General features: G+C 48.5%; 1 protein-coding gene across 4 annotated transcripts in view; it reads left to right on the forward strand.

Moving 5' to 3' along the window:
• Window positions 1-9,613, forward strand: part of Pecam1 (platelet and endothelial cell adhesion molecule 1) — a 53,594-nt gene extending 43,981 nt beyond the window's left edge. For 2 of the 4 annotated variants that reach the window (XM_021634290.2, XM_021634288.2), the window contains 2 exons: window positions 1,978-2,000; window positions 8,487-9,613. In XM_021634290.2, the coding sequence (XP_021489965.1) occupies window positions 1,978-2,000; window positions 8,487-8,516 (53 nt within the window). In that variant the 3' untranslated portion in view covers window positions 8,517-9,613. The remainder of the gene's footprint in view (window positions 1-1,977; window positions 2,001-8,486) is intronic. The other 2 variants (XM_021634291.2, XM_021634289.2) reach the window with 1 other exon arrangement.
• Window positions 9,614-27,990: the final 18,377 nt, after the last annotated feature.

A 27,990-nucleotide genomic window follows, 5' to 3' on the forward strand; every position in this document is an offset into this window, starting at 1 on the left:
GGGTTTTTATCTGTTTGCTGTTCTGAGACAGAACCCGGAACTCTTGGGAACCCTGCATTCTCCACAGCTTGAGTACCGCCACCTCCCTCATGCCTGTGCTGCCACAGTAATTGTGGGATACTGGGGGTCAAACCCAGGGCTCCATTCGTTCTAGCACCGGCCTTTACCGCCGGCCACAGGCCCTTGTCCTTGGCTTTCTCACGGTGGCCTCTACCACCTGTAAGAGCAGCCACTAGCTCCATCCCCCACATCCTCTCTACCCTCTTACCTTCTCCACCTCCCTCTCTCCCTCCCTCCCAGCACCACGTGGGAACCTTTTCCCATAGAGCAGATGAGGTCCCCACTGTGCTGTTTCCACAAGATGGGACGCTCAGTGGGCTGTCTGGGGAATCAGCTCCAGTCCAGAGTCCCATGCAAAGAGGAAAGTCATTTCCCCCCCCCCCCATCTTGTACCAGGCGGGCGACCTCCCACCAGTGCTGGCAATGACGCCATCCTTCCATGCGGAACTTCCTGCTTTCCTTGGCGGTCTCACTCTCTCTCCAGCCTTCCCTGTGCATGATGGTGGCCTGGGCACACTGAGCATCCCGGCAAAGGGATGAGCCAAGGAAGAGGAGCCTCACCTGGGAAAGGGGAATTATGGGCCCCGCCCTCAGGCAGTTGGGCAATGAATGCCAAGAGCCTGAGCTATCCTCATGTCTCCTGTTCCTCCAGCCTTGCTCCTGGGAATGGGCAGACAAAATAGAATCAACTATGGGAATAGCTTCGCTGCCAAAGAGGACATTGGTGACATTATTTATTTAAAACAACAAAAACCTGGAAAGAACCTTTTTTTTTATTTTTAATTTAGTTTATATGTATGGGTGTTCTATCTGTATATAGATCTATATACCATGTGTGTGCCTGGTGCCTGAGGAGGCCAGGAAAAGTGGTCAAATGCCTTGAGACTAAAGTTATAGACAGTTGTGAAGCACGTTGTAGGTGCTGGAATTGAACCCAGATCCTCTGGAAGGGCAGCCAGTGTTCTTAACCACTGAGCCATCTGTCCAGCCCCAGAACCTAACTTTTTAAAGTAAGGAATTGGTTAAGTAATCCGTTGTATTAGCCACTTGACTTGATGACATAGCTTTTTGGACAGTTGTGTTTGAGAAGGTACTTGAAAGTTCTTACGCAATCACGCGGCATGAAAGGATACAGGAGAAAATGCCATGGGCTTTCTCATCATAACTTTTCTTGACCCTCCCCAATAGTTTCCCCAGAACCCTGCTGGAGGAAGAGTGGGAGAGGCCAATAGTATGTGGAGGGTGAGAGCAGAGATCACTTTTGTTTGCAACTTTCTAATTTCCTGTTATTTGCTATTTTTGTCTACTTATAAAACAAACAAACAAACAAACAAAAGTCCAACAACTTTAAAACGACACACGAGAAGCCAGGCATAGCGCTATACTTCTTTAATCCCAGCACTCTGGAGGCAGAGGCAGGTGGATTTCTTTGAGTTTGAGGATAAGCCTCGATAGCTTTGAACAGATAGTTCAAGAACAGCCAGGGCTACATAATGAGTTCCTGTCTTAAAAAAAAAAAAAAAAAAAAAAAAAAGCCAAATGTGGGGGCGTAGTTGGTAGAATGTTTACCTGGCACAGATCTCAGCTCCCCATGAACTGTGTATGGTGGCTCATGTCTATGAGCGGGGGATGGGAGGCTCAGAAGCTCAAGGTTATCCTGGACTAAATAGTGAGTTCAAGGCCAGCCTGGGCTATGTGAGACCCTGCTACAGAAAGGCAAAGCAAGGAGGTGAAAATGTCAGATAAGATTCCAGGGACTCTCTGTGCCCATCACGTGGTCTAGGAGGGCCCCAGAAGCTTGTCTCTGCAGCCAGCCTGAGACCCCTCCCTCCTGCCCTGTGCAGTGCCAGCAGCGGATCCAGTGTGAAGCCGCACTGGACCCTGCGCGCTCACCACTGTGCTGTCTTTGTTTTGCAGATTTCATGGAAAACAGACACTCTGTAAGTACACAGTTCACACACATCCTATTTAAAAAAAAAAAAAAAAAAACCGCTCCTTGCAGCCTGGTCGTAGCCCATGCCTGAATTGTCCACTGAGGACCTTGGTGAAAGTCTGAGGCCATCCTAGACTGCAGAATGGTTTCTCAGGATGTCCCGGACTGTGGAGCTGCGGAGTGTAACCGGTTTTTTGTTGCTGTTGCCTTCTAAAAGCGTTCTGTAGAACGGTGAACTATATTTCCCAGTGTGCCCAGGGTCTGATTCTGCCTAGCACCTCATTCTAACCAGGCCTCCTCTAGCGGTCTAAGCCAGCACCAATATTGCTCCTCTCTTCCTTTTTACACCGTTACAGCTCAGCCTACATAGGGAGAGGGACCCTGGAAATCCTCCCATGTGGTTGGGAACCTTTCTGGTCTTTTAGTAAGAAAGACAGCCTCAGGTGCAGTGAAAGTCTGCACACTTGAAAGAGGAACCTCAAGGCCAGTTTGAGCTACAGACTAAGTCCTTGATGAGAGAGAGCAGGAGGAGAAAAAGGAGGGGGAAGAGAAGAGAGAGAAGAGAGGAGGGGCTCGGGAGAGAGCTCAGTTGGTAAAGTACTTACACAAGAATCTGAATTTAATCCCAGAACCCAAAGTGAAAAATCCAGGTATAGTGGCGGCACGCCTGTAAAAACCCCAGCCCTGTGGAGGCAAAGACAGGGGGATCCCTGGAGCTTGCTGACCAACTGGTCTAGCTTACTTGGGTGAGATTCCTGTTGAAAGAAAGGAAAAAAAGAAAAAAGAAAAGAAAAAGATGAACGGTTCTTAAAGAATGATGTCTGAGGGTGACCTCTGGCCTCTGTGCACACAAGCACACACTCACATATGAACACGTGTACGTATGCACACAGGCACATGTTCGAACACACACACAGAGACACATACATACAGAGGGACATGCAGAATAAAGGCAAGTGGAAGGGAGGGGGGTTCAGGTTCAACCATGTAGAACCCATTGCCTTCCAGTTCCCAGCCTGTCTGTGGGCACCCGGCAGCCCAGGGGTTAACAGGGCAACTATTATCTTAAAAAACAAAACAAAAAAAGCGAGGAACTGGCCTCTCAACTGGTCTTTTGGGTCTGGGAGAAACTTCCAGCAAGACTTCTGCAGGCTTCAGCGGGCCCCTGGCTTCCTTTGTTTTGCTGGGTCTGAATTCTTGTTAAACAGAGCTCATTATGCTCTTGACAGACAGGAAGGCGCTGACATTCTTTGTAGGGAGGAAGGCTATCCGTTTAAGGAGAAGGAGAATGAAATGAATGGCTTTTTCGAGCCTGCACCCACCTAAGCTTCTGAAAGCATTGCTGTATCGGAAGGGGTTCGGGAGCCTGTCATAGATGAAGGAGATGGAGGCCTGGCAAAACAGCTTGCCCAGAATTACCTTCAGCCAGAAACAAAGGCCAAGACTCCCAAAGCCCGGGCCTGTGCTCTGCCCTCAAGGAGTGACGTGACATGAGCTGGGCATGGTGGCACACACCTTTAAACCCCAGACCTGGGAGGCAGAGGCAGGCAGATCTCTGTGAGTTCAAGGCCAGCCTGAGTTCCAGGACATTCAGGACTTTGTTACACAGAGAAACCCTGTCTCAGGAAAAAAAAAAAAAAAAAAAAAAAAGACATGAATGTTCCACAAGAGCTGAGAACGGCAACCTTGCTCCATAGACAGGGTGGGACCCTGAAAAGCCCAGTTCTCTGGCTGTCCACATCACTGTCCCGAGGCAGGGCTGCGAGCCAGCAGGCAGCACTCTGCTGAACCAACTTATTTATTTTGCCTTCCACCCAAAGGGTCTCTCTGGACAGAGAGAGCTCCGGGCCAGTGGGGGAATAGCTTTCCCTCAGCCCAGAAGTCTGCTGTGCTATCAGAGTGCTCCACATACTGATAGTTGGGCTAGTTCTACCCCCAAAATAATAAAGCCAATTTGGCGGGAACTCAGGGGTTCCCAGCAGTTGAGAAATGAATTTTGAATCTTGAAGCAAATAGATTTTGTTTATAAAAGAGGCAGGCAGAGTTTCCCTAATAACCAGCCAGTGAGGGTCAGAAGAAAATTAACTGAATTGCCCAGCAGGGAAATGGGAGGGGCTTCCTTCCTGAAATCAAACCTGGCGATCATTCCTCTCTTGTTTAATGGCCATTGCTTCTGAAAACATATTGGAGGAAATATCTGGACAATGAGACTGCCACTGTAGCCAGCTACTAACTTGGTATTGTTTGACTTGCTTCAATGGCACGTTCTGACTTCATTTTTCCTCTGCCGTTTTTTGCCTTGTTTATAAATTGTGTTTGTGGCCCACGCAGACAGATAATGTGGAAGAGAACACCCTGTGCTTAAAAGAAAGATCTTGAATCTGGACCTGTGAAGGTCTCCAGATTTTGGAAAAAAAACAAAAAAACAAAAAAAAAAACCCTGACTCTAAGAGTTTGGGAATAAGACCATACCAGTTACAGCTCGCTTCCCTCCTCCCCAGCCGGGAGCTGAGCTGTGACTGGACCTGCTCAGGAGTGGGGCTGGGACTGCTGAAGATTGGGGTTCCAGTTCTACAGTCTTCTTGTGGGGTGACTTCCTCAAACCTAAGCACCCCTGCCTAAAAAGCAGTGATGTGGTAGTGATAGTGACGATGACGATGGCAATGATGGTGATGAAGGTAGTGATGAAGGTGGTGATGATGGTTATAATGATGTTGGTGGTGATGATGGTGGTAGTGGTGGTGATGATTATAATGATGTTGGTGATGATGGTTATAATGATGTTGATGGTGGTGATGGCGGTAATGGTGGTGATGATGGTGATGATAATGATGGTGACATGAACAATAACATCTGCCTACTGGAATTTTCTTAAGGGTTAAATGAGACGCTCTGCAACCCTCGAGCCATCGTAGAAAATCCGCTTGCCTCCTTTAAAGACCTTTTCCTCAAGCATCTGGCAACAGTGGATGTGATTGAGAGATTTACTTTGGTTGGCTCTGAAATGTTCCCCTCCCCCCAGAACACAGGGGAAAGCGCTCAAAGCCTAGGAATCCAACCAAAGCCAAAGAAAGCTTGACGTGAGCGTAGACAACCCACATTCAAACTTGAATTATCCTGACTAGTTGCTTAGTCTGTGTACAAGATTCTGTTTTCTCATCAGTCATCCTTTTCAAAACCGTGTGTGTGTGTGTGTGTGTGTGTGTGTGTGTGTGTGTGTGTGAATGCAGATGTGCAAATGATGCCATCAGGATAACTTTCCAGAGTCCATCCCTTCCTCCTGTGGGTTTCAGGGACAGAATTCAAGTAAACATTCAGACTTGTGCACCAAACACTTTTACCTGCTGAGACATCTTACCCAGCCCCATTTCCACATCTGTACACTGGGTGACTTCTCGCCTAGATGTTGCAGGGATTAAGGGAACTCAGCCCTGTCCTCATAGACCCCAAGTGCTCACACTGGGTACTCTTTAGACGTAGGAATTAGGGACGGGGTGGGGGTGGGGTGGTCAGAAGGGCCTTTGGGGTTACTGGGCACCACATCCTGTGCAGAGGCACCGTGGGTGGCTGGCTGCTGGCACATCCGGTCCTCACTGTGAGTGTGTTAACCTTTACTGCGAAGTTCCTGGGGCCCTGCTGGTGGCCCAGCCCTTCCTGTCTGTGGACTTGGTCCTGCAGCCTTATCCAGAGTGCTGTTTGCCTCAAGAGGGGGAGAGGCTTGGTCTGGGGCCTGCTGAAATGCTGGACACGGGGATCACGTCTCCCTTCTCTGGGAGAGTGGAGGAAATGGCAGGCAGCAGCTGCCAGCACTGGCAAGCCTCCAGCCCTCTGGGGTCACACAGCTTTCTTGGACCATTTGTGCAGTTCTATCCCAGCAAAGGAGGAGCCAGACCCTTCCGGTTGGGTCTCTGAGATCTGCATCCTTTTCTAAGAGCCCCCAGACCCAGCAAAACAAAATGGAGATTGTCTCAGCTCCCCTTCAGGAGGCCAGCCAACCTCAGGTTCCCCCAGATGCCAGGCCACCTTTACTTTTACATCTTCTTTTGCTCCAACCTCTATGGGTTCTACTTGCAGCAAGGTGTCCTGTGTCCACAGGGGGTTCAGAACAGTGGGCCCGGATGTTTCCTGTTCTTTGGGGCTCTCCATTCTCAAGTTTCTCTGCTTTGGCATCTCCCAGCCCTTTTGCCCGGCAAATTTCTTTCCACTCTACAGAATCTTCAAAGTCAGTTCAGGCTGCTCGTGTGATCAGTGCCCTCACTGCTTCTCCACAGATCAGGGCTCAGTGAGCAAAAGCACACGCATGCCAAGAGTAAAGACCTGATTGTGGGATGCAGCCCCACAATCCATGCAAAAGCAGGCATTGGGAACCACAGCAGTCTTTTGCAGGGATGTGAGGAGCCCCTAGAAGCTCGTGGACCAGCTAGCAACGGTAGATAGTAAGAGACCTTGTCTCAAACGAAGTGGAAGGTGAAAGTGTCTGAGGCCCTCCTCAGACTTCCACGTGAACCCTGTAACACACGTGTTCACATGCACACAGCTGAGTATACACTCGTGATCCATGCACACAAATAAAAACAAAATCGGGGAATATGAGATCTTGGAGCAGAGCCTATCCTCTTCAGCACAGAGGGGTCCAGGAGCCAGGAGGTGGGTGGGTGGCTCAGCTGCCATTTGGAACTGTGCTTGTTGTTATTTTGAGACAGGTCTCATTTAAAGACAGCCCGGGTTAGCTCGGAGCTATCTGTACAGATGACAAAGATTTTTAAAAAAAAAATTATTTATTATGTATACCGTGTACCAGAAGAGGGCACCAGATCTTACTAAAGATGGTTGTGAGCCACCATATGGTTGCCGAGAATTGAACTTAGGCCCCCTGGAAGAACAGCCAGTGCTCTTAACCCCTGAGTCATCTCTCCAGCCCGATGACAATGATCTTGAACTCTTGATGCTTCTGAGTGCTGGGTTGTAGGCATCTGTCACGGTGCCTGGCTTTTTTTTTTTTTTAAACAGTAAAACATACAGAACCTAAAATTAACCGCTGCCCAGCACCTGCCTAGCGGTGTGCCCATCCCCAGAAGTGAATTCCGGGGCACAGGGTGCATTCCTATTGTTGCACAACTGTCTCCACATTGTTCTCCAGAATTTACTGTCCTTACAGTCTTACCATGTGTTTGCTGGTGCACACACACAGGCATGCAAGAGAACTTCTGGGAGCTGGTTCTTTCCTTCAACCCTCTGGGTCTTGGGATTGAATTCAGATTATCAGGCCTGACCTATAGCAGGCCTGCACCTTTCCACTGAGCCATTCCACCAGCCCTCTAGACCTTTTTTATTTCTTTAAAGGATGTGTGTGTGTGTGTGTGCGTGTGCGTGCGCGTGTGCGTGTGCGCGCGCGCGCGCGCCCGCGCGCAAAGAGGGTGTTAGTTGTTGCTTATCAACTTCTCTGCCTATTCATTTGAAGCAGGGCCTCTCCCTGAATCGGGGGTGTAGGGTGGAAGCCAGAAAGCTCTAGCAGTCTGTGCTTTCCTCAGAGCTGGAATTACTGGCTGTGTAGACCAGGATGGCCTTAAACTCACAAGAGCCAGGCCAGGTGGCACACCTTTAATCCCAGCCCTCGGGGGACAGAGCAGGCAGATCTTTATGGGTTTGAGGTCAGCCTGGTCTACAAAGCGCGCCCAGGACAGCCAGGTTACCCATAGAAACCCTGTGTCCAAAAGCAAAAGCTCACAATGATCCATCTGCCTCTGCCAGCTGAATGCCGGGATTAAGGGTGTGTGCCACCACCCGCAGCCAAGTTTTTAAATTAAAAAGCTGACCTAAGGACCTACGCCTGCTTGGTGACTCACCTACAATCCCAGCACTGGGAAGGCAAGGGCCAGAGGATGGCTGAGTGGCCCAGGCTACAGAGTGCATTTCTGTCTCCAAAACAAAAACAAAGGCAGACTGGAGAGGGTGTCTGTGTTAGGTAGAGGTCCCACGGGAGCTGGATGTGAGATCTCTCGAACCTGGTGGTTCAGTTCTGTCCCTGGGCAGCACCTCTGGGACACCACAGGGTATACATGGCTACTTGAAGCAGTGGCCTGATACACTGATGGCAGCAAGAACACCGGGATGGACACAGCGGCCCCTACAGAGCGGGGCATGGGGTGAAGGAAAGATGAGCTGGGACAACAGCTGCCCTAGGAGATAGAGTTCCAGAGGGTGGTGGCACAGCTTGCAGAGTGCTTTTGTTCGTTTGAGTAAAGGGCTTCTGTATCCCAGGCTAGCCTAGACTGGACTCTGAACTTGTGGTTCCCCTGCCTCTACCTCCTGAGCCCTGGGATTACAGACATGTACCGTGTGAGGTGCTTGTGGTGGAGCTTGGGACCTCTTGCATGCTGGGGCCCGAGGACCCACACCCCCAGTCCCTTTGTAACTCTCCTATGAGGTACTTCAATTTACGCCTCCCTCCTCTGAGAGTGTGACCTAACTCACCTGGTCTTCTGTCCCACAGAGAACGGAAGGCTCCCTTGATGGAACTTAAAGACAACCGAGGCAGGTGCACACCCGTGGGAGGACGTCCAGGAAGAGCAGCCGATTCCCGTATTCCAAGAGTCCCGTGCACTTATTTATGAGCCGGCGCCGCCCCCACTGAAAGCAGCAATTCTTCAGGCCAAGCCTTCTCCGAGACAGGGTTTCTCTGCGTAGCTTTGGCTGTCCTGGACTCACTTTGTAGACCAGGCTGGCCTCGAACTCACAGAGATCTGCCTGCCTCTGCTCTCCCTGAGTGCTGGAATCAGCTACCGAGCCCTCCAATCTTAAATCCCCCCCCCCATTAATGTTGGGTGTGCAGAGATCCAGAGGCGCTGTTTATCGGCCAGCCCGACTACCCTTCCAAGCTGGAGCATCCTTTCGTTTTGGGAGAGTGAGAGGAGGTTCCAGGTGAATAAAGCCTGGAATATTTTGAAGCCCAAATATTCTATCTCGGACAGACAACAGGCTTCTCCATGCGTCTTCCTACTCGGAAGCCAGTTTCTGTTCCGCAGTCAGTTACTTTGAGTGAATGGCCGAGTCTGGGGGTTAGGTTTTTGTTGTTGTTGTTTTGTTTTCTCTCTGTTTTTCCTTTTCCTGACGTGTTCTTTGGAGGTCTGCAGTGCTGCTCAGGTTTGCCTTGTCCCGTGCATGGCCTGCCCCAAGAAGGGGGACCAGCCAATTGGGTGCAGCGCCTATGGAATGACCACTTGACAGATGACAAGCCTGAAGCCGGCCAAGACAGAACGAGCACTGGACCAAGCTCGGACATCCTTAAACCGCTTTCTAGATCTTTCTTTTCCTCTCCATGCTGAAGGCCTAAAGGAGAGAAACGGTTGGCTACAGCAAATGTTATTTTTTTAAAAAATAGTAAAAGGAAATGTGTACTTTTCTCACTAATTTTTCTTTATTTATTCCCTGTGCTAAAGAAACAGTCTCCCGAGGTCCCGGGCTGTTTCCAAAGGTGGCTTGAGTGGGTGGATGGCAGCTGCCTCCATTTCGCCACGGAATATCATACCTAACCCGCATCACGCCCCCTGTTCACCTCAGCCACCTGGCTGCAGGGCCCCTGAGGATGTTGTATTAAATAAAATTGATTTTTACTCTTCAGTGATCTGTGAAGTGTCTTCGACCGAGACAGCCCACATGCCAGTAGGATAACTGTAGCCCTGAGGGACCCTCGAGTCACAGGGCCAAGCTGTCCCCTCTTGTCTGTGGGCAGAGCCTTGTGTGGACCAGCAGCCTGGGTAGCTGCATTCTTTGCACAGGCCTGGGGGTCCCAGTCCTCATGCTTGCAAGGCGAGTGCTATCCCAACTTCCCTGCCTTCCCAGCTCCCCTTGTGCTTTTTTTATTTATTTATTTATTTATTTTTTTGTTTTGCTTTGTTTTCATTTATTTTGTTTTGTTCTGAGCCCAGCCTGAACTTCAAATGCATTATGTAGCCCAGGCCGGCCTCAAATTCTTGATCCTCTTGCCTCTCCCTCCTGAGGGCTGGATCATCTTTCATTCTTTCTCTGGTTCTTCCTTTTCCTTCCTTCTTCCATTCAGCGCTCACTTTGTCTTCTTCACATTAAATGGTGAGAACTGAAGGCACACACAGCTTATAGTTATGAGTTTTACGTTCCCGGCTGTTTATTTCAAAAGCCAATACATGGACTATTTCCTGCATATGTTTGACCCTTTGTGGATTATTTTTCCCCAAGTGTTTATTGGTGTTTTAGGAAAGAGTACCTTGCTGTGACCTTACCTCTTCCTGGTCTGGATATCCGGGTTGTGCCAGATTGTCCTGGCATAAGTGGTTCTGCTGTGGTGCTGGGGACTGTGCCATAAGTTTCTGGTGTACCAACTCTCTCCTTCAGCCTTGTGTTGTTGGGACCAGAATTTCCAACATAAGGAAAACTCTCTCAGGATGTCTACATGGAAAGGAAACAGGACCGAGTGGAGCCTCTTCCAAAGTGAGGGCAGATCCCTGAGCCCGAATCGGATGCCATGCCGGCTGTAGAAGCTCTGCCATGCCACTACATGCTGACTGGATCGTGTGTCCCAGGCTGCAGATGTGACTCTTGGCAGAGGGCATGGCTGGCATGTACTAGCTCCAAAGGAAAGAAGGCAGCAACTAGAGTATTTTTTTTTTTCCAACAGACCTAATAAGTACTCAGAAAAGCAATCCACTAAGGGTCACATATATGCAGAAAATAACTTTGTAGACTTTTGGAAGCACTGGGTTCCATCCCCAGCCCCGAAAAAAAACCAGTCGTGGAGGTTTCTCTTGATTGTCAGCTTGACGATCTAGAATCTCAACGAGGCATTATCCAGATTAAACTGGCCTGTGAGCAGGCCTATGGGAGATTATCTTGAGTGCCTTCATGGATGAGGAAAGACCCAGCTGGAAACTGGGCAGAATCCCTGCTGGGTTTGGGCCTCTGGACTGTAAGAGAGTAGAAAAAGCCGGCTGGGCACCAAGCATGCATACACACATTCCCTCTGCTCTTCATCATGGCTGGGCAAGCCACCTCAAGCTCTTGCCAGTGTGATGGACTGCACTTCCCTGCTGTGATGGACTGTGAGTTGAGGAGATAAATCTCTTTATCCTCTGTTGACTTTTGGTCAGGCATTTTTTTTATTTTATTTTAAGGATTTATTTCTTTTATGTAAATGAGTGTTCAGCCTGCGTTTGTTTCTGTGCATCGTGTGTACGCCTAGACCCCGAGGAGGTCGGAAGAGAGCATCAGATCCCCTTGAACTGGAGTTAGACACAGCTGTGAGCTGCCATGTGGGTGCTGGGAATTGAACTCAGGTCTTCTGCAGGAACAGCTGCTCCTAAGTGTTGAGCCATCTCTCTCCAGCCTCCATCAGAGTATTTTCTCAGAGCAACAGGAATGAAACTAAGATGCTCAGGATGGTGACAGACATCTGTAATTCTAGTACTGGGAAAGGAAAGGCAGAAGATCATTTAAGATTTACTTATTGGGCTGGAGAGATGGCTCGGAGGTTAAGAGCACTGTCTGTTCTTCCAGAGGTTCTGAGTTCAATTCCCAGCAACCACATGGTGGCTCATAACCATCTATGAGATCTGGTGCCCTCTTCTGGCACACAAGGGTACATGCAGACAAAATATTGTATACAAAAGATTTATTTATTATGTATACAATGTTCTGCCTGCATGTGTGCCTGCAGGCCAGAAGAGGACGCCAGATCTTATTATAGACGCCAGATCTCATTATAGATGGTTATGAGCCATCATGTGGTTGCTGGGAATTGAACTCAGGAGCAGACAGTGCTCTTAACCTCTGCTCCATCTCTCCACCCCTATTTGTGAATTTTTTTGAGACAGGGTTTCTCTGTGTAGTGTAAGACCTGGGGTCTCACAGCTCAGGAGTTCAAGATTGCGCCTTTCCCAGAAACTCCCACAGACTACGACTCGTTGCAAAAGCAAAAGGTTTATTAACCATTGCGCAATGGGGTCACCCCTGCCAGTCAGCAAAGAGTGGCACCGGGAGACAAAGGCCTTTAGGTTTTTAAAAAAAAAATTGTGGGAAATTTGAGGTTGCAGTTTTGGCAATTTAGGATTGGATGAGGAAGCTATAAAGTAAGATAATTGGTTAGGTGCTCAAGCTTGGCCAGTCCTGCCAAGTGTGGATGCAGCTGCAATTGAAGGTGGAGTGGTTAGCTCATCCTTGAAGATTGGGGCTGCGGATTTTTGGCTGGAGGTCAGGAGCTACTCAGAAGAAGAATTGGGGCTGTCTGGGTTGGTTACTAAGAAACAGTATCTCGAAGACAAGGGTCTGGTCATTCTTTTTGCTGAGTGAAGGTCATTGCTTGCTTGCTTTTTTTTCTATCTGTCCTCACAGATAGAGTCACATTTCTCCATTCTCTGGAAAGGTACTAAGAGGCTTTAGCTTAACCTGAACCTAAAACTCAAAACTATAGGCTTTAGAAGACATACAGGTTACAAAGTTAGTCTAACCCTTTCAATAGCCTTGGCTGTCCTAGAACTCCCTCTGTAGTCCAGGCTGGTCTCAAACTTAGAGATATGCCTGCCTCTGCCTCCCAAGTGTTGGGATTAAAGGCTTGTCCAGCACTGCCCAGCTTGTTTTATTTTTTAACTTATATTGTGTGTGTGCGCGCTCGCGAGTGTGTGTGTGTGTGTGTGTGTGTGTGTATGTGTGAGATATGTTAAGGATGAGGGTGTACACATGTCACTTCGCACATCTGGAGACCAGAGACCACTTTGTGGCACTGGTTTTCTTTTTCCACTTTGACATGGCTCCTGGGGATTGAACTCAGGTCTCCAGGCTTGCCAGGCAGGCACTGTTACCTGCTGAGCCATCTTGCTAGCCCTCGATTTTCTCTTCTAAATTTTTTTATTATTTTCATTTAAGTGTTTTCATGTGTCTGAGTATATGCCATGTATGGATGGATGCCTGCAGGGGCCAGCAGAGGGCACCAGATCCCTTGGTAGTAGAAATTGTGTGTTGCCTAGTGTGGGTGCTGGGAACTGAATTCAGGTTCCCTGAAACAGCAGTAAGTGTTCATAACAGCTGAGACATCTTGTCAGCTCACAACTTATTCTCTTGAGAACTAATTTAGGGCCCCATGAAAACTACCTTAATTCAGTAACCTTAACCTGAAATGCTAGGCCCCACCACTTCTCAATGTCATCACCATGCTTCCAGCACACAAGTACTGGAGTCACTCAAACCGTATCCATCTTAGCAAAGGCTGAAAGCCACTGAACACTTGGTGAGTTCAAGCCCCAGGCCTCTTACAGCCAAGATTATCAAACTGGTAGAACCAATGCCAAATAGGGAAAAGGCACATGATGTGTGTGTGCTGCTGCTGGTGGTGGGGTGCTTCAGCTGGGACCAAGAAAAGCAGAGCGGTAGAGCCTCTAAGACATAACCACAGCGACTTCTGCTTATCAAAAAGCTACCGAATACTGGCCATGGTGGCACATATCTGCCATCACAGCACCTAGGAGATTAAGGTAGGGGATCACCATGAGTTCAAGGCCAGCCTGAGCTACACAGGGAGTATGAGATTAACCGAGGCTCCTTAGCAAGACTCCGTCTCAAATAAACAAAATAGCTGGAAAGATGGCTTGGTGGTTAAGAGTGTTCGCTGCTCTATCATGAAGAGCTCCGTTTGGACCCCAGCACTCATACCAAGAGGCTCTTAACAGTCTACCACTCCAATCCCAAGGGAGTTGAAGCCCTCTCCGGGCCTCTGAAGGCACCTGCACACACATGCACGCATACTCTCACCCAAACACACCCACCCACAGATAAAATAAAACAGACCGCTCAGTGGTCACTGCCCTGGCCGCTCTTGCAGAGGACCCACGGTGATTCCCAGCACCCACATGGGAATGCTGCCTCATAACTGCCTCTGACTCCAGTTCCAGGGGATCCGATGCCCACATCTGGCCTTCAAGGGCACCAGACATACACAGTACATGTACATACACAGAGGCAAACCCAGTCATCTACGTAAAATAAACCCTTTCAAAATAAACAAATAAAAAAGCGCCAGGCCAGAAAAGTAACTAACTGAATACCCCAGAAGTTTTGAAATAGAAAAAATGACCAGGAGGAGTATATAAAGTAGATATTGACATTTATTAAAAGGTATTGGTTAGGGCTATCCACTGCAGTATGTGCTTTTAGCATGCCGGCACTCAGAAGATGGAAGCAAGTGGCTGTCTATATATGTTCAAGGTAAGCCTGGTCTACATGGTGAATTTCAGGCCAGCCAAGGCTACATGGTAAGATTTCTAAAACACAACAACAATTATAATAACCAAAGGATGAAGAACAATTTTTTTTTCCCTAGACGGGGTTTCTCTGTGTAGCCTTGGCTGCCCTGGAACTCACTCTGTAAACCAGGCCGGCCTGGATCTCTGCCTGCCTCTGCCTCCAGAGTGCTGGGATTAAAGGCGAGTGCCGCCACCACCCTTAGAACAGTTCTTTTAAAGCAGAAAACAACTCTTATCCCTGCTCTTCAGTGAAGGACAGTTTCCTGGTACCAACAAAGGAACGTGAATTTGCTGGGTGGGCAGCCATTCTCTTTGGGATACAGTAAGTAGGTTATAGGATCTGAGAGAAGATGGTGAGGGCTCTGGAGGAAAGATTTGAGCTGGAAAGTAGAGAACGGGGTAGGAGGCAGGCCATGGAGCATCTTTCAGTTGGTAGGGAGTTCTGGGAGCCGCATTAAGCTGGGATCTGAAGCTGGGCGTGGTGGAAGACGCCTGTAATCCCAGCCCTGGCGAGGATGAATGAAGCAGGACTGCGTCATGATAGAAGACAGGAGACAGTCTATCATGAAGCAACGCCAGCCCAAAGGCGGGCGGGAAGGCTGCGGCTGGAGGGATTGGTCAGTGGCTGAGAGCTCACACCACAGCTCCTGCCGAGGACCCAAGGAAGCTGAATGGTTAGTGAAGAAATATCTGGATAAAGGACTTTCCAGGCAGAGGGGACAGCTAATGACAAAGGTCCCGTGGTTCAGGGAGGAGGAGGCTGAAGGGATGGAGCGAGCCGGATAGCAATAGATGAGATTTGGGCAGGACCAACAGTGGAGCTGCCTAATTGCGTATAGATCTATTTCTTCAAACACCTTCTCCCAGCACCTGTCACTCAAGGGTGCCCCGCTGACCCAAAGAACCGCGTTAGAAATGAAGAAACTCAAGCCGGGCGCGGTGATGCACGCCTTCAATCCCAGCGCTCAGGGGGGCAGCGGCAGGCGGATCTCCGTCAGTTCGAGGCCAGCCTGGTCTATAAAGCGAGTCCAGGACAGCTGAGGCTACACAGAGAAACTCTGTCTCCAAAACGGAACAACAAAAATTTTTAAATCTCAAGGCCCACTCTGTGTCTACCTAAGCCAAACTTGGGTGACTCAAGAGCCCCGTGGGCAAGGGCGCCGCGTGCCTTTACGAATACACAGACGCTGATCCGCGCTGAACAGGTTTGCAGGTTTTAAACGGCGGTTTTTAAAGGCCCATTGAGGCTTATCGCCCCCTGGTGGCCGACGGTATTAATAACATTTACCTTCCCAGGATACAATCCTGAAGCATTTGAGGATCATAGTTAAAGTAATTACAGTTTTAGCACAATGGTCTGGGATTTTTAAACCTTTAAATTTTTAAAAAATAATTATTTATTTATACATGAGTGTTCTATTTTCATGTATACCTATATGATAGAAGAGGGCACCAGATCTCATTATAGATGGCTGTGAGCCACCATGTGGTTACTGGAAGTTGAACTCAGGATCTCTGGAAGAGCAGCCAGTGCTTTTAACCGCTGAGCCATCTCTCCAGACCCGGTTTTGGACTTTTTTTATTTTTAATATTATTTTTTAAAGGATTTCATGTAGCCCAGGTTTGCCTTGAATTCTACATGTAGCTGATGATGACCCTGGAGTCCTGACGATCTTCCCTTCACCTTTTAAGCCCTGGAATTAGAGTTTATGTAGTGCTGGGGCTCTGACCCAGGGCCTCCTGCATTTGAGGCAAGCAGTCTGCCAACTGCCATATGTCCCCAGCCCTGTATTGGTTACTCTCCTTTCTCACCCAGAGGGATTTAGAATTGCCATGGAAATACTTCTGAGTGGGTCTTGGGAGTTGTTTTCAGAAAGGCTTATCTTGACTCCATAGATTAGGGTCCTGGACTGAGTAAAAAGAAGAAGGTGAGGGGCCAATGAGATGGTTCAGCAGGTAAAAGCACTTAACCACCAAAGCTGACAAGCTCCCTGGAACTCATAAGATGGAAGGAGAAAACACTTTCTCCCAAGTATCCTCTGACCTCTGCATATTCACCCCTTCTCCACACGTAAGATAAATCTAAACGTAATTAATAAAAATGAAAAAGGAAGAGAAAAAAGGCGAGCTGAGCACCCTCGTCTATATCCTTCTGCTTTTTGACCTCCGGCAGGATGTGACCAGCTGCCACTCGTGTCCCAGCCACCATACCTTCCCTGGTGCAAGAGACAATATCTTCAGATGATGACCAAAGCAAACCTCCCATGAGGTGCTTTCGTCAGGTATCAAGTCATGGCAATGTGACAAGTAACTAATACGGATGCCTTCGTCACGAAAGACCAGAAGGACTGAAGAAGAGTGCTACGTCAAAGATACTAAAGAAACCCGGGGGAGGTAGCCCTTGGCACTTCAGCACTGAGAAATCTGAGACAGGAGGATGATGAGTTTGAGTTTGGCCTGGGCTGCTAGCACCTAAATAAATAGATAGATAAATGAATGGATGGCTAAATAGATAGGTAGATAGATAGACAGACAGACAAGATTACTGAGATTGTGTTGTTACAAAGAAAGAAAATCCCAAATATTCGATTTTACAATAAAGACTTGAGAGCCAGATATTGAGGTGAAATCCTGCTAGCTCAGAGAGCAGAGAAAGCACCCAGCTGAGCTTCCTACTCAGCCAATGTCCCAGAAGGAAAAAGCTCCTCCTTCTTCACACTGTCTTAAATACCCTCACTTCATGTTTCTCATTTCTATGTTACTTATGTTTACTCCCTGTCAGCTGGTTTCTTGCTCTGCCTCTTGACCTAGGATTAACTTTATTTAATCCTGTGTACAGAAAACTCCTGGGTAAAGGGTGAGTGCTTGGGCTAAGCCACACCACAACCACCACCTGTTTACAATAAACAGAAAGTTTTTGGATTAAAGATGTGTGCTAGGGCTGAGCCGCACCACAACTAGAAACAGGTTTTTCCAGTACACAATCTCAGGGTTCACACTCTGGTCAAATATCCTGCAACAAGATTGCATGCATATATGCAACACAAGGCCCTGAATTAGGTCCCAGACTTAAAAAAAAAAATTGGGTAAGAAGGAACATCTGGTTAAGGCACTTGATGACAAGCCTGATGAGCCAACCATCTGAGTTCAGGATTCACATGGTAAAAGCTGTTCTTTGGCACAGACATGCACACAAATAGAGGAGACCTGGCATCTTTGGATGCTCTTCCAGAAAGAGAGCTGGAGCCAGACATGACTGTAATCTGCAGTCCCAGCTCCTGGGAGGCAGAACTGAGGTCAAGATCAATAGCGATTCCAAGCAAGACAAAGTCAAGAAAACAGAAGAGGAAGAGGAAAGGAAACCCGGTTTGGTGGCCTTTAATCACAGCTACTTTGGGGGGGAGGGTTTAAGCATGAGGATCTTGAGTTCAAGGACAACCTGGACCATTTGGCGAGATCCTTCCTCAGAATAAATAGAAGAGAGAGAGCTGGGTCAGCAGTGGCGGCTCACACTTTTAATCCCAACACAGACAGAGGCAGGGTGCGTTGGGTGGGCAGGAGCAAAGCAGTTGAGATTCCCCTAAATAACTACAAGTCTGGAGGGAAGGGCTTGTGTGTAGAAACAAGCCAAGAGGCAAGAGGCAAGGTCAAACCAACAAGATTGCTCTGAGAGTGTGACATTTGGGATGAGGATGGGGTATTGAGTTGACTTTTTTTTTTTTTTTTTTGAGACAGGATTTCTCTGTGTAGCCTTGGCTGTCCTAGACTTGCTTTGTAGACCAGGCTGGCCTCAAACTCACAGAGATCTGCCTGCCTCTGCCTCCCTGAATGCTGGGATTACAGGTGTGTGCCACTGCACCCGGCTTCAAGCTGACGTCTTAAGAATCACATCAGCTGAATGAGCTACAGAAGACAGTGAAAGAGGCAGGTGTGCTTCTGAGGGAGTTCAGTGGGTAGATTCACTTACCGAACATACCCAGAGCCCCGCCTCACATAAAACCATCACACCTGCAATCCTAGCACTTGAGAGTTGGAGACAGGAAGATCAGGGGTTTGATACCAGCCTCAGTCAACATTAAGGCCAGCCTGGGCTACATAAAGCCAGCTTGGGTTACATGAGGTTTGTTTGTTGTTGTTGTTTTGAAGGCACCTAGTAATAGGCGCTGCCCCTGAGTCCTGGGAGTGCCGGAACTGCTTCAAAGTGAGAGCATTCTTGCAGGTAAGTCTGCTACTTCTGTTGCTGTTGTTATTATCTGACTCAGGATGCCCTCCCATGTAGCTCTGGCTGGCCTGGTACTCCCTAGATAGACCAGGCTGGCCTTGAGACACAGAGATCTATCTGCCTCTGCCTCCTGAGTCCTGGGATTAAAGCATAAGTCCCCACACTCAGCTCACACTTGGTTTTGAGTGTCTCAGATGGGTGAGGCTGTGCTGGCTAGTTTTTACATCACCTTGACACAAGCTGGGGCCATCGAGGAAACGGGAATCTTATTTGAGAAAATGCATCCATAGGATTGGCCTTTAGGTAAGTCTGTAGGGCATTTTCTTGAGTGATGGGTAGTGCCATCCCTGGGCAGGTGGTCCTGGACGGTATAAGAAAACAGACTGAACGACCCATGAAGAGCAAGCCAGCACTCCTCTCCGATCTCTGCATAAATTCCTGCCTCCGTGTTCCTGCCTGGGCTTCCTACTCTGATGTCCCTTAAAGATGGGGTGTGACCTGAGCCACATGAGCTGAAATAAACCCTTTGTTGGTTTTGATCGTCGGTGTTTTATCACGTCAATGGAAGCCCTAACTAAGATTTGTCGTGGCCCGGAGACCCACAGAAAGTACTCACCACACAGACACACTCACATAAACCCAAAAGGGCCTCTTGCTTTTCAGAAGGCCACGCACGATGGCCCACACAGGACCCTTGACCTCATTTAAGACGTTCCCAGTCAGGCCTAAAGGAAACTCCATTTCCCCAGATTCCAAATAGCAGGAGGGACAAACAAAAGTAAGAATGAGGTGCCCAGTGGTGTCCGACTGGAGGGCAGGTGCATCCAAACACTGTGCTACAGACAAACTCGAAAGCAGGTACATGCTAAGCTCATGTGCCACGGACCTGTATCCCCGCCCCATGGTGGAGCCAAGCTTTTGGAAACCCTGCCAGGGACACCTTGCTTGCCATAGTTGGATGAAGAAGAAAAGGCAGAAAATGGAGCAGCTAAGAGCCTGGAGCTTTGGGCCACAATGTGAGCTGTGGCCACCGCGCCTCCCTCTCTCCCCCACCCCGCTTGCCCTGTGCACAGCCTCTGGGTGAAGTTGCTGTCAACTGAGGGGCCTGCCCCTTAGATGAATATAAAGGGGGGAGGGGGCAAGGATTTTACCAGCTTCATCTGAAGTGGGAAGGGAGCCTGGAAAAGCACGCGAGGGCCGCTCCCAAGACTGGCAAAATTACCAACCATGCATTGCAATTCCCAGCCTCTGCAACAGGCAAATAACGAGTCTGTGCGTCCCTGGATTGATTAAACAGTAATTAGACTTCAAAAGCTCGCTAAATGCCCCTCTTTCAAAAGCTCTCAGCTAGGCAATTTTTCTCTCACATTTAATAGCGACTATTCTTGTATCCTTTTCTGCCCAAAGTGGTCATAATTGTGGGAGGCTGATAAGACAAGCACCCTAGGAAGCTGCTGGCAAGGGAGCTTTATTGTGCCGCACTTGCTCTTGGGAAGGCTCAGGGACAATTTGTCCCAAGGACTAGGAAACCCTTCTCTCGCTCAGTGACTTTATCTCTTGGAAATTCTCCTATGGTGAAAGCCAAGGCTGGGGCATAGCTCAGTCAGGAGCATGCTGGACAGATGCACACAAAGCCCAGCCTTCAATAGGTGGAGGCAGGAAGGACATAAGTGCAAGGTCATCCCTGGGTACACTGCGAGGGAGAGGACAGCCTGGGCTGCAGAAAACCCCGTCTCCAGGCAAAGAATGGATCCAGAAGTGAAGATTTATACATGAAGACCTTGGTTACTGTACAAAAGATGGGTAATCCTTTACACAGGACCCCTGAAATAAATATAGGCCTTTAGTCTCTCTCTTCTTGTGTGTGTGTGTGTGTGTGTGTGTGTGTGTGTGAGCATGAGCAGTAGATCGTGGTATGGCATGGGTAAACTCCTGAATTTTTTTTTCTGAGAGTTTATTAGCCAGTTTATTTTTTTGAGATTTTTAAAAAATTCATTTTTAAATTTATTACAATTATTCAGTTTGTATCCCAGCTGTGGCCCCCTCCCTCAACCCCTCTGAATCCCACCCTCCCTCCCTCCCTTCTTCTTCTCCTCCCATGTCCCTTCCCCAGTCCACTGATAGAGGAGGTCCTCCTCCCCTTTCCTCTGACCCTAGCCTATCAGGTCTCATCAGGACTGACTGCATTGTCTTCCTCTGTGGCCTGGTAAGGCTGCTCCCCACTCAGGTGGAAGTGATCAAAGAGCCAACCACTGAGTTCACATCCTGGACTATCTTTTTAAGATTTATTTATTTTATGTATACAATGCTCTGCCTGCATGTACACCTGCCCATGCAGATGCACCAGAAGAGGGCACCAGATCTCATAGATGGTTGTGAGCCACCATGTGGGTGCTGGGAATTGAACTCTGGACGTCTGGAAGAACAGTTGGTGTTCTTAACCACTGAGCCATCCCTCCAGCCCCCTTGGCATGCTTTCAAACTCTGGTTCTCTGGCATTGACTCGTGGCTGCTGGAAATGGCACTCCTTAGTCTGTTTATTTTTCTTAGAACTGTAGACAGAACGATTACTTCCAGTTCCAAACAGCATTTTATGTCTTTTTTTTTTCTCTGCCAGACTTAAGGACTTTTATTATGTCTTTCCTCCAGCCTGTAACAACAAAAGGAGGAAGAATAAAGTTTAGTTGAGAGAATTAGTCACTTGGCTGCCTCCTTCCTGGAAGCTACCATGTCTGAATGAGTTGAGGGCCGTCACCCAGCTGCTGTGGAGCCAGGCTGGGAGTGACAATGTTGCCTTTTGAATGGACAGTGGCACTTCAGTGGTTTCCAACTGAAGGGCCTCATCCTCAACACATCTTTCGGACTGGTGGTAACGAGAGACTATTTCCTGACATTTTGTGTGAGATAAATTCCATCCTCTAACAACACAGGAAGGACAAGTAAAGATGTGACCATTTTCTTGCTAGTTAAGTTTGTTTTTCGGTTTTTCGAGACACACGCCTGCCTCAGCCTCCTGAGTGCTGGGATTACAAGCCTGTAACAACTTGATTTGTTCAAAGCCAGCACCTTTTTTTTTTTTTAAAGATTAAAAAGAAACTGAACATTGTGTGTGTGTGTGTGTGTGTGCGTGCAGGTGGGAATGTGCACATGTAAACACGGGCGTCCATGCTATCTAGAAGAGTGTTAGATCCTGGGAGCTGAGAGTTCCAGGCGGTTGTGAGCTGCCCTGCATGGGTGCTGGGAATCAAACTTGGATCCTCTGCAAGAACATTAAACAGTGTAGACAGCTGAGCCATCTCTCCAGCCTCTCTGAGTCCAGCACCTTCTGTCTGTCTGTCTGCTGCCTTCTCTGTGTGTCATAGGTCTCAATGCTTCTCTCTTATAAGAACACTTAGGACTGAGCAGTGGTGACAGCGCACGCCTTTGATCCCAGAACTCAGGAGGCAGAGGCAGGCGGATCTCTGAGTGTGAGGCCAGCCTGGTCTACAGAGTGAGTTCCAGGACAGCCAGGGCTACACAGAGAGGCCATGTCTCTCAAAAACAAACAAACAAACAAACAAACAAACAAACAAAATAACAACAAAAATCGCTTCCGATTTCATGCCCCCACCTAGGTACTCCATGCTCCCTAGCATCTCAAGAAGCCCCAGTAGTCTGATCCTTTCAAGGCTTGCTGTCAGTCTTGGTTAGTCTGGACACAGCAGTGTTTGGGATTCATTGTTGCCACTGCTGAGTATTCGTCATCTCTGTGAGCTACAAGGTCTTCCACTCAGAGAGAAACACAGACTAGGAAGGCAGAAACAGGAGGGCCAGGAGTCCAGAGCCATTCTCGGTTACCTACTGAGTTCAAGGCCAGCTTGAACTACGCAGGAGCCTGTCTCAAACAAACCCAAGTACAGAGGCTCACCGCTGTGATCCTAGCACACCGGAGATAGAGGCAGGAGGATCAGGAGTTCAGGGCCACTCTCAGCTACACAGTAAGTTCAAGGCCAGCTGGAACTATATGAGTCCCTGACCACAAAACAATCAAAACCCACAGAACATTTCTCATGCTTCTAGCTCGTCAAGGATCATTTTCTCTGCCCTTTCCCTGAAAATCCTTCCTGCCAGGATTAGCTGATAACTCCAGGGGAGCACATGAGTTTCTGGAAGTTCCTCTTCATAGAAGTCTCTTTTCTTCAGGAATCCAGCTGGCCTCACTCATTTCCTCCACACAGGGAATCTTCACCCCTACCCAGATTTACTCTACCCACCCAAGCTGTAGAACCCTTCAGGAAGGCATTTGGGCTCTGTGCCTTTCTCCATCCGGGTCATTGTACTTTTTTTTTTTCTAAGATTTATTTATTTATAATTTCTACATTATTCTGCCTGAGTGTATGCCTGCACACCAGAAAAGGGCACCAGGTCTCATTATAGATGGTTATGAGTCACCTTGTGGTTTTCTGGGGATTGAACTCAGGATCTCTGGAAAAAACAGCCAGTGCTCTTAACCTCTGAGCTATCTCTCCAGCCCCAGGCCATTTTCCTTTTTTACGTACTTGTTTGCTTTAGATTTATTTATCTTGTGTGTATGGGTGATTCGGCTGCTTGTATGCCTGATGTCCATGGAGGCCAGAAGAGAACCTTGGATCTTCTTGTAACTGGAGTTACAGGTGGCTGTGGGCCACCGTGCGGATGCTGGGAGTTGAAGCTGGGTCCTCTGGAAGAGCTTCCAGGATGGTTTCTGGGGAGTGAACTTGGTTGTCACTCTTGTATGGCAAGCACTCTCAAAACTAGAAAGCCTGATCACCTGAGTTCTATCCTCAGATTCCACAAGGTGGCAGGAGAGAGCCAGCTCCCGATAGTTGTCCTTTGACCTCCACAGGTGCCTCTCGTGGGCATGCCTGTGTGCATGATCGTGTACACACAGAGACACACACAGAGACACACACAGACTCACACACACACGAGGACATGAGAGGAGAAGGAGGAAGGGAGGGAGGGAGAGAGACACTTAGCACCGAGGTACGGAAGCTAGCTGGGACAGTAGGGTAGGATGGAGGCAGATCCCCGATCGTCCTGGCTGGCCGGCCATCCTGTGCCAGGAGCGCCCGTGGCATGTACCACCCAGCAACACAAGCTGGATTTGATCCCTGGGTCCCACTTGATGGAAGAAGAGAACTGACTCCTTTCAAGGAAGGAGGGGAGGAAGAAGAGAAAGAAAAAAATTGTGCAAGCTCATGATACCAGGCTGTGGGGTTGGAGGCCTGGGCTGAATCCATACCAGCCCCGTCCCGCCCACTACCACCAATCAAATCTGTGCTCTGCCTTCCTCCCCCCAGCCCCCACCCCAATCTGCCCCTTCTTTTCTTTTTGACGGTAACTCCCAGAAGCCTTGTCTATTATTCTATTATTCGATGCCTGGCGAAGGCCATGGGCAGCATCTCCAAAGCCCGGTGAGTGTAATTTATGTTTTTAATTCTATCTTTCTGGCATCCCAGGAGGAGACTTTTCCCCCTTCTATAGCTTTGTGCTTGGCTCTCTAGTGAGCAGAGACCAAACCTCTCTCCTTGCAAGGTGATAAACTGATAAACAGCCTCAAGCAGCCCATGTCTGCCAGCTAGAGGCCAAGGTCTTGTACGCCATGTTTATACTGCCTCTTCTCCCCACCTCATACTTATTAGCTTACTGTAAAATTTATTGCTCTGTCCTGGAACCCCCTCTGTAGCCCAGGCTGGCCTCACACTTGTGTGGCAAGGACTTTACTCTCCGATCCATCTTTCCAGCCTCCTCTCCTGACCCCCACCTTTTTTTTTTTTTTTCCACAGAAGATTAAAAAAAAAAAAAGTGTATTGAAATACACGACCACTCCAAAGTGTGGTTCGGGGGAAGGTTTCTCTTGTAGATATGTTGTACGGCCATGGGACATCTGGAGGGGTCCAGAGCAGAGAGAGCAGTACACTGAACGTGGACAGCAAGACTGGACCTGGCCAGGGGACGAGAAAGAGGAGGAGGAAGAGAGAGATGTCCAAGAGAGGGAGAGAGGCAAGAGAAGAAGACAAAGGAGAGGGAGCACAGACAAAGCAGCGGGGGCGTGGGGGGTTATAGGAATGAGAAGCTGTGGGTGGGGGAAGCTCCCCAGCTGGAGACTGTTACGGCAGGGAGGGGTGAGGAGAGCCGGGTACCTGTGACACTGGGGGAGCCTGGAGGCCAGCATGCGCACTGGTAAACCACGGATAGCCATTTGTCCCTTCTGCCAGTGACAAGGCGATGTCTCCTGCGGGAGCCGGGAACCAGCTTCACACGTTCCAGGGGAATACTGGCTAGAATTTGGGCCTGAAAACCCCCAGAGAGAGTTTCCACTTAGCTTCCGCTTACATTCAGTTTCCATCACAGCTTTTAGGACAACACTGAGGCCATTTCTAACCGCCACCAAGTCCCTTTGGCCATGCCTCTCAGCCCCAGCCCCAACCCCGCCTTCATGAGTCTGCCTGTCTTAAGACTTCATGTGTGTGTGATCCTATGGAGTCAGCAGCATTTGGCTTCCTTCATTTGGCACAATGTGTTTAAGGTTGTTCCATACTGATGCTTTTATCAGAGAGGTTCATTATTCACATGGCAGAGTGTATTCTGTTGTATCAGTTAGGGGTGTCTGAAGGAACGGGGCCATCAGATTGGATGTATATTGCAGAGGGGCTTTATTAGCTTGGATTACATATGTAGGCTGGGTGGTCCGATAATAGGGTAGCCGTATGTTGAAGAGGCTAAGAACTTGGTAAGGGAGCTGCACGCCTCAGCCCCAGTCTGGTGCTAAGGCCTACAGGATTCCAGAAGAATCTGTGGTCTTAGGGGCATGTGGGAAGGCTGAAGAGACTGGGTTCTGCTGTCAGTGAAGGATGGCAACCCCTGTCCCTCCCTCCCTCTCTATCTTCCTCCCTCCCTCCCTTCCTGCTTTCCCTTCCTTCCTTTCCTCTCTTGTAGCCCAGACTGTCCTTGAACTCACTGTGTATCCTAAACTGGCCTAGAACTCCTGGTCCTCCTACCTTTACAGCACAAGTGCTAGAATTTCAACTATTTAAAAATTTTTTAAATTTTAAAAGCAAGGATACTACCCCACATGTGATGTTCTTATCATACCTGTCACAGTTTGGGAAAAGTCTAAGGTCATCCCCTCACAGGGGTCTAATGAATTAACTTGTGTTTGGTTGGTTCAATAAAAAAAATAAATAAAAATTGTGGCATCCCTCAGAAAGAATCATAGCTGAAGGGACAAAAGAGATAAGCTCCCTCAAAACCTTTTTCTCTCTCTTTCTTTCTTTCTTTCTTTCTCTTTCTTTTCTTTCTTTCTTCCTTCCTCCCCACCTCCCCCACTGGAGGAGAGTTTGAGAGCAAAACAACTGGGTGGGTACACTGTAAACCCCAGCAGCTGCTGGGAAAAGAGAGGTGGGAAAAAGGAGGAGAGGAAGCCATGTCTTTTGAGTTAGGGCTGGAGAAAGCCAGCACATTCAGCAGGGGGGGGTCAGTAAGCAGCTGCACAGAGAAAGAGAGGCTGCACAGGGGGTCAGGGCGGGCACGCTTAGGACTTTTGAGTTAAAACCCAGAAGAGCAGGCAGGCTCAACAGTGAGGGTCTATAGGCCCTGCCTCAAACTGCCCCGTGTAAGTGCGCTAACCTTGTCTGTCAAGGTGGAGCCTCGTGACCTCATCACCTGATACTGTTCCACTGAAGAGTAAGTGAACTTGGAAAGAACACAGGCGTTCAAGCCGTGACAGAACTGTACCTTTTCTTTTCTTTTCTTTTCTTTTCTTTTCTTTTCTTTTCTTTTCTTTTCTTTTCTTTTAATGTATATGAGTGTTTTGCCTGAACATATGTCTGGAATTAGAGTTTTATTCACACACACACAAATAAGTAAATGTAAAAGAAGAAGAATAAAAATTAAAATTTATTTACAGGCATCCCCATGCATAGAATATAATACAGTTGAAATAATCACAATTCAGGCTGGTCATAGTGGCACATGCCATTAACCCAGCATTGGGGAGGCAGAGGCAGGTAGATCTCTGAGTTCAAAGCTAGCCTGATCTCCAGGCCAGCCAAGGCTCCATGGAGACTCTCTCTTAAAAACAAAAAACAAACAAACAAAAACATAGACCTGTGGTTTAGAAAACTTGCAAGGTTTTTTTTTTGGGGGGGGGGTCCACAAATACTCATGACTGAATGTAAACAACGACATTACGTAATTTTTACCTCCACGCTGCAAGGCAGTTATGACAGTGTCTTCATTTCACTGTCATTGTTCAAGAGCTCCCACGCCCACTGAGCTTTTGTCAGCTATGGAGTACCAAGCTCTGGTTGGGTGACCTTAACAATGTCCTGCCTGGCTTAGACTGGACAAGGCGACCAGGAAGATTCCCGTGCGGGGAGAGTCACCAAGGCCACTGCAGGTGCCCTGGGTTCACCCTCCACCCTCCCTCACCTGACATGCTGGCAGGCAGGTGCTGATGCACAAGCCTGCCACGCTGGGCCAGCTGGGCTCTTCTCTGAAGGTTAGACACCATGGAGACAATTTCCCAGCGAGGTCTAGACTAGCTATAGACTAGCTTTGGTGAGAGTGGGAATATAGAGAGAGTGCGCGTGCGCGGAGGATGGGCATGTTTCTCTCCTGAGAGCCAAGAGGCTCCTGTGACCCAGATACTCCTGTGACCGGGAACCAAGGCTTGGTAGCCACACTGTAGGTGCCCCAGAGTGATATTCATGATACAGGTTAATTCTTCAATAGGCTTGTTTGTTTGTTTGTTTGTTTTTCCCCTGCTAAGACTAGTTGCTTAAAACTGTTTGGCAATGCAGCTGAGCACGGTGGCACACACCTGTAATCCCAGCACTCTGGGAGGCAGAGGCAGGCAGATAACTGTGAGTTCATAGTCCAGCCTGGTCTACAGAGTTAGTCTAGGACAGCCAAGGCTACAGAGAGAAACCCTATCTTGAAAACAACAAACAAACAAAACAAAAAATAACTTGTTTGGTGATGCTGGGCATGGTGGCGCACACCTTTGAACTTGAGGAGAGGCAGAGGCAAGCAAATCTCTGAATTCCAGGCCAGCCTGGTCTACATTGTGAGTTCCAGGACAGGCAGGGCTACAGTCAGGGCTACAGAGAGACCCTGTATAAAAACAAATAACGACAACAAAATGAATAAAACCTATCTGATGGCAGATTCCTGTAATCAGCACTCTTGAGACAGAGTCAGGAGTGCAGAGGCCGTGAACTTGTTTCAAATTCAGTGACAGCCAGGGCTACATGGCTGAAAAGAGTAGTTATCCAATTTGACCACAAGGTGGTGGAAACGAGCTGAGCAAATAGCCGGAGTCAGCTTGGCTCCCCCATCCCTTCCCCGCCCTCTCACAGCAAAGAACGCATCTCTAGGAGGATCCCTGGTTCAAGGAGGAGCCTTAGTCTGCTCTAATGGGCAGCATTCTGTAAGCAACAAGTGTTTATAGGGGCTACGGTGTCCTGGCTTCGGGGAAGGAGGAG

Source organism: Meriones unguiculatus, chromosome 7 (assembly GCF_030254825.1).
Source record: "Meriones unguiculatus strain TT.TT164.6M chromosome 7, Bangor_MerUng_6.1, whole genome shotgun sequence".
NCBI lineage: Eukaryota > Metazoa > Chordata > Mammalia > Rodentia > Muridae > Meriones > Meriones unguiculatus.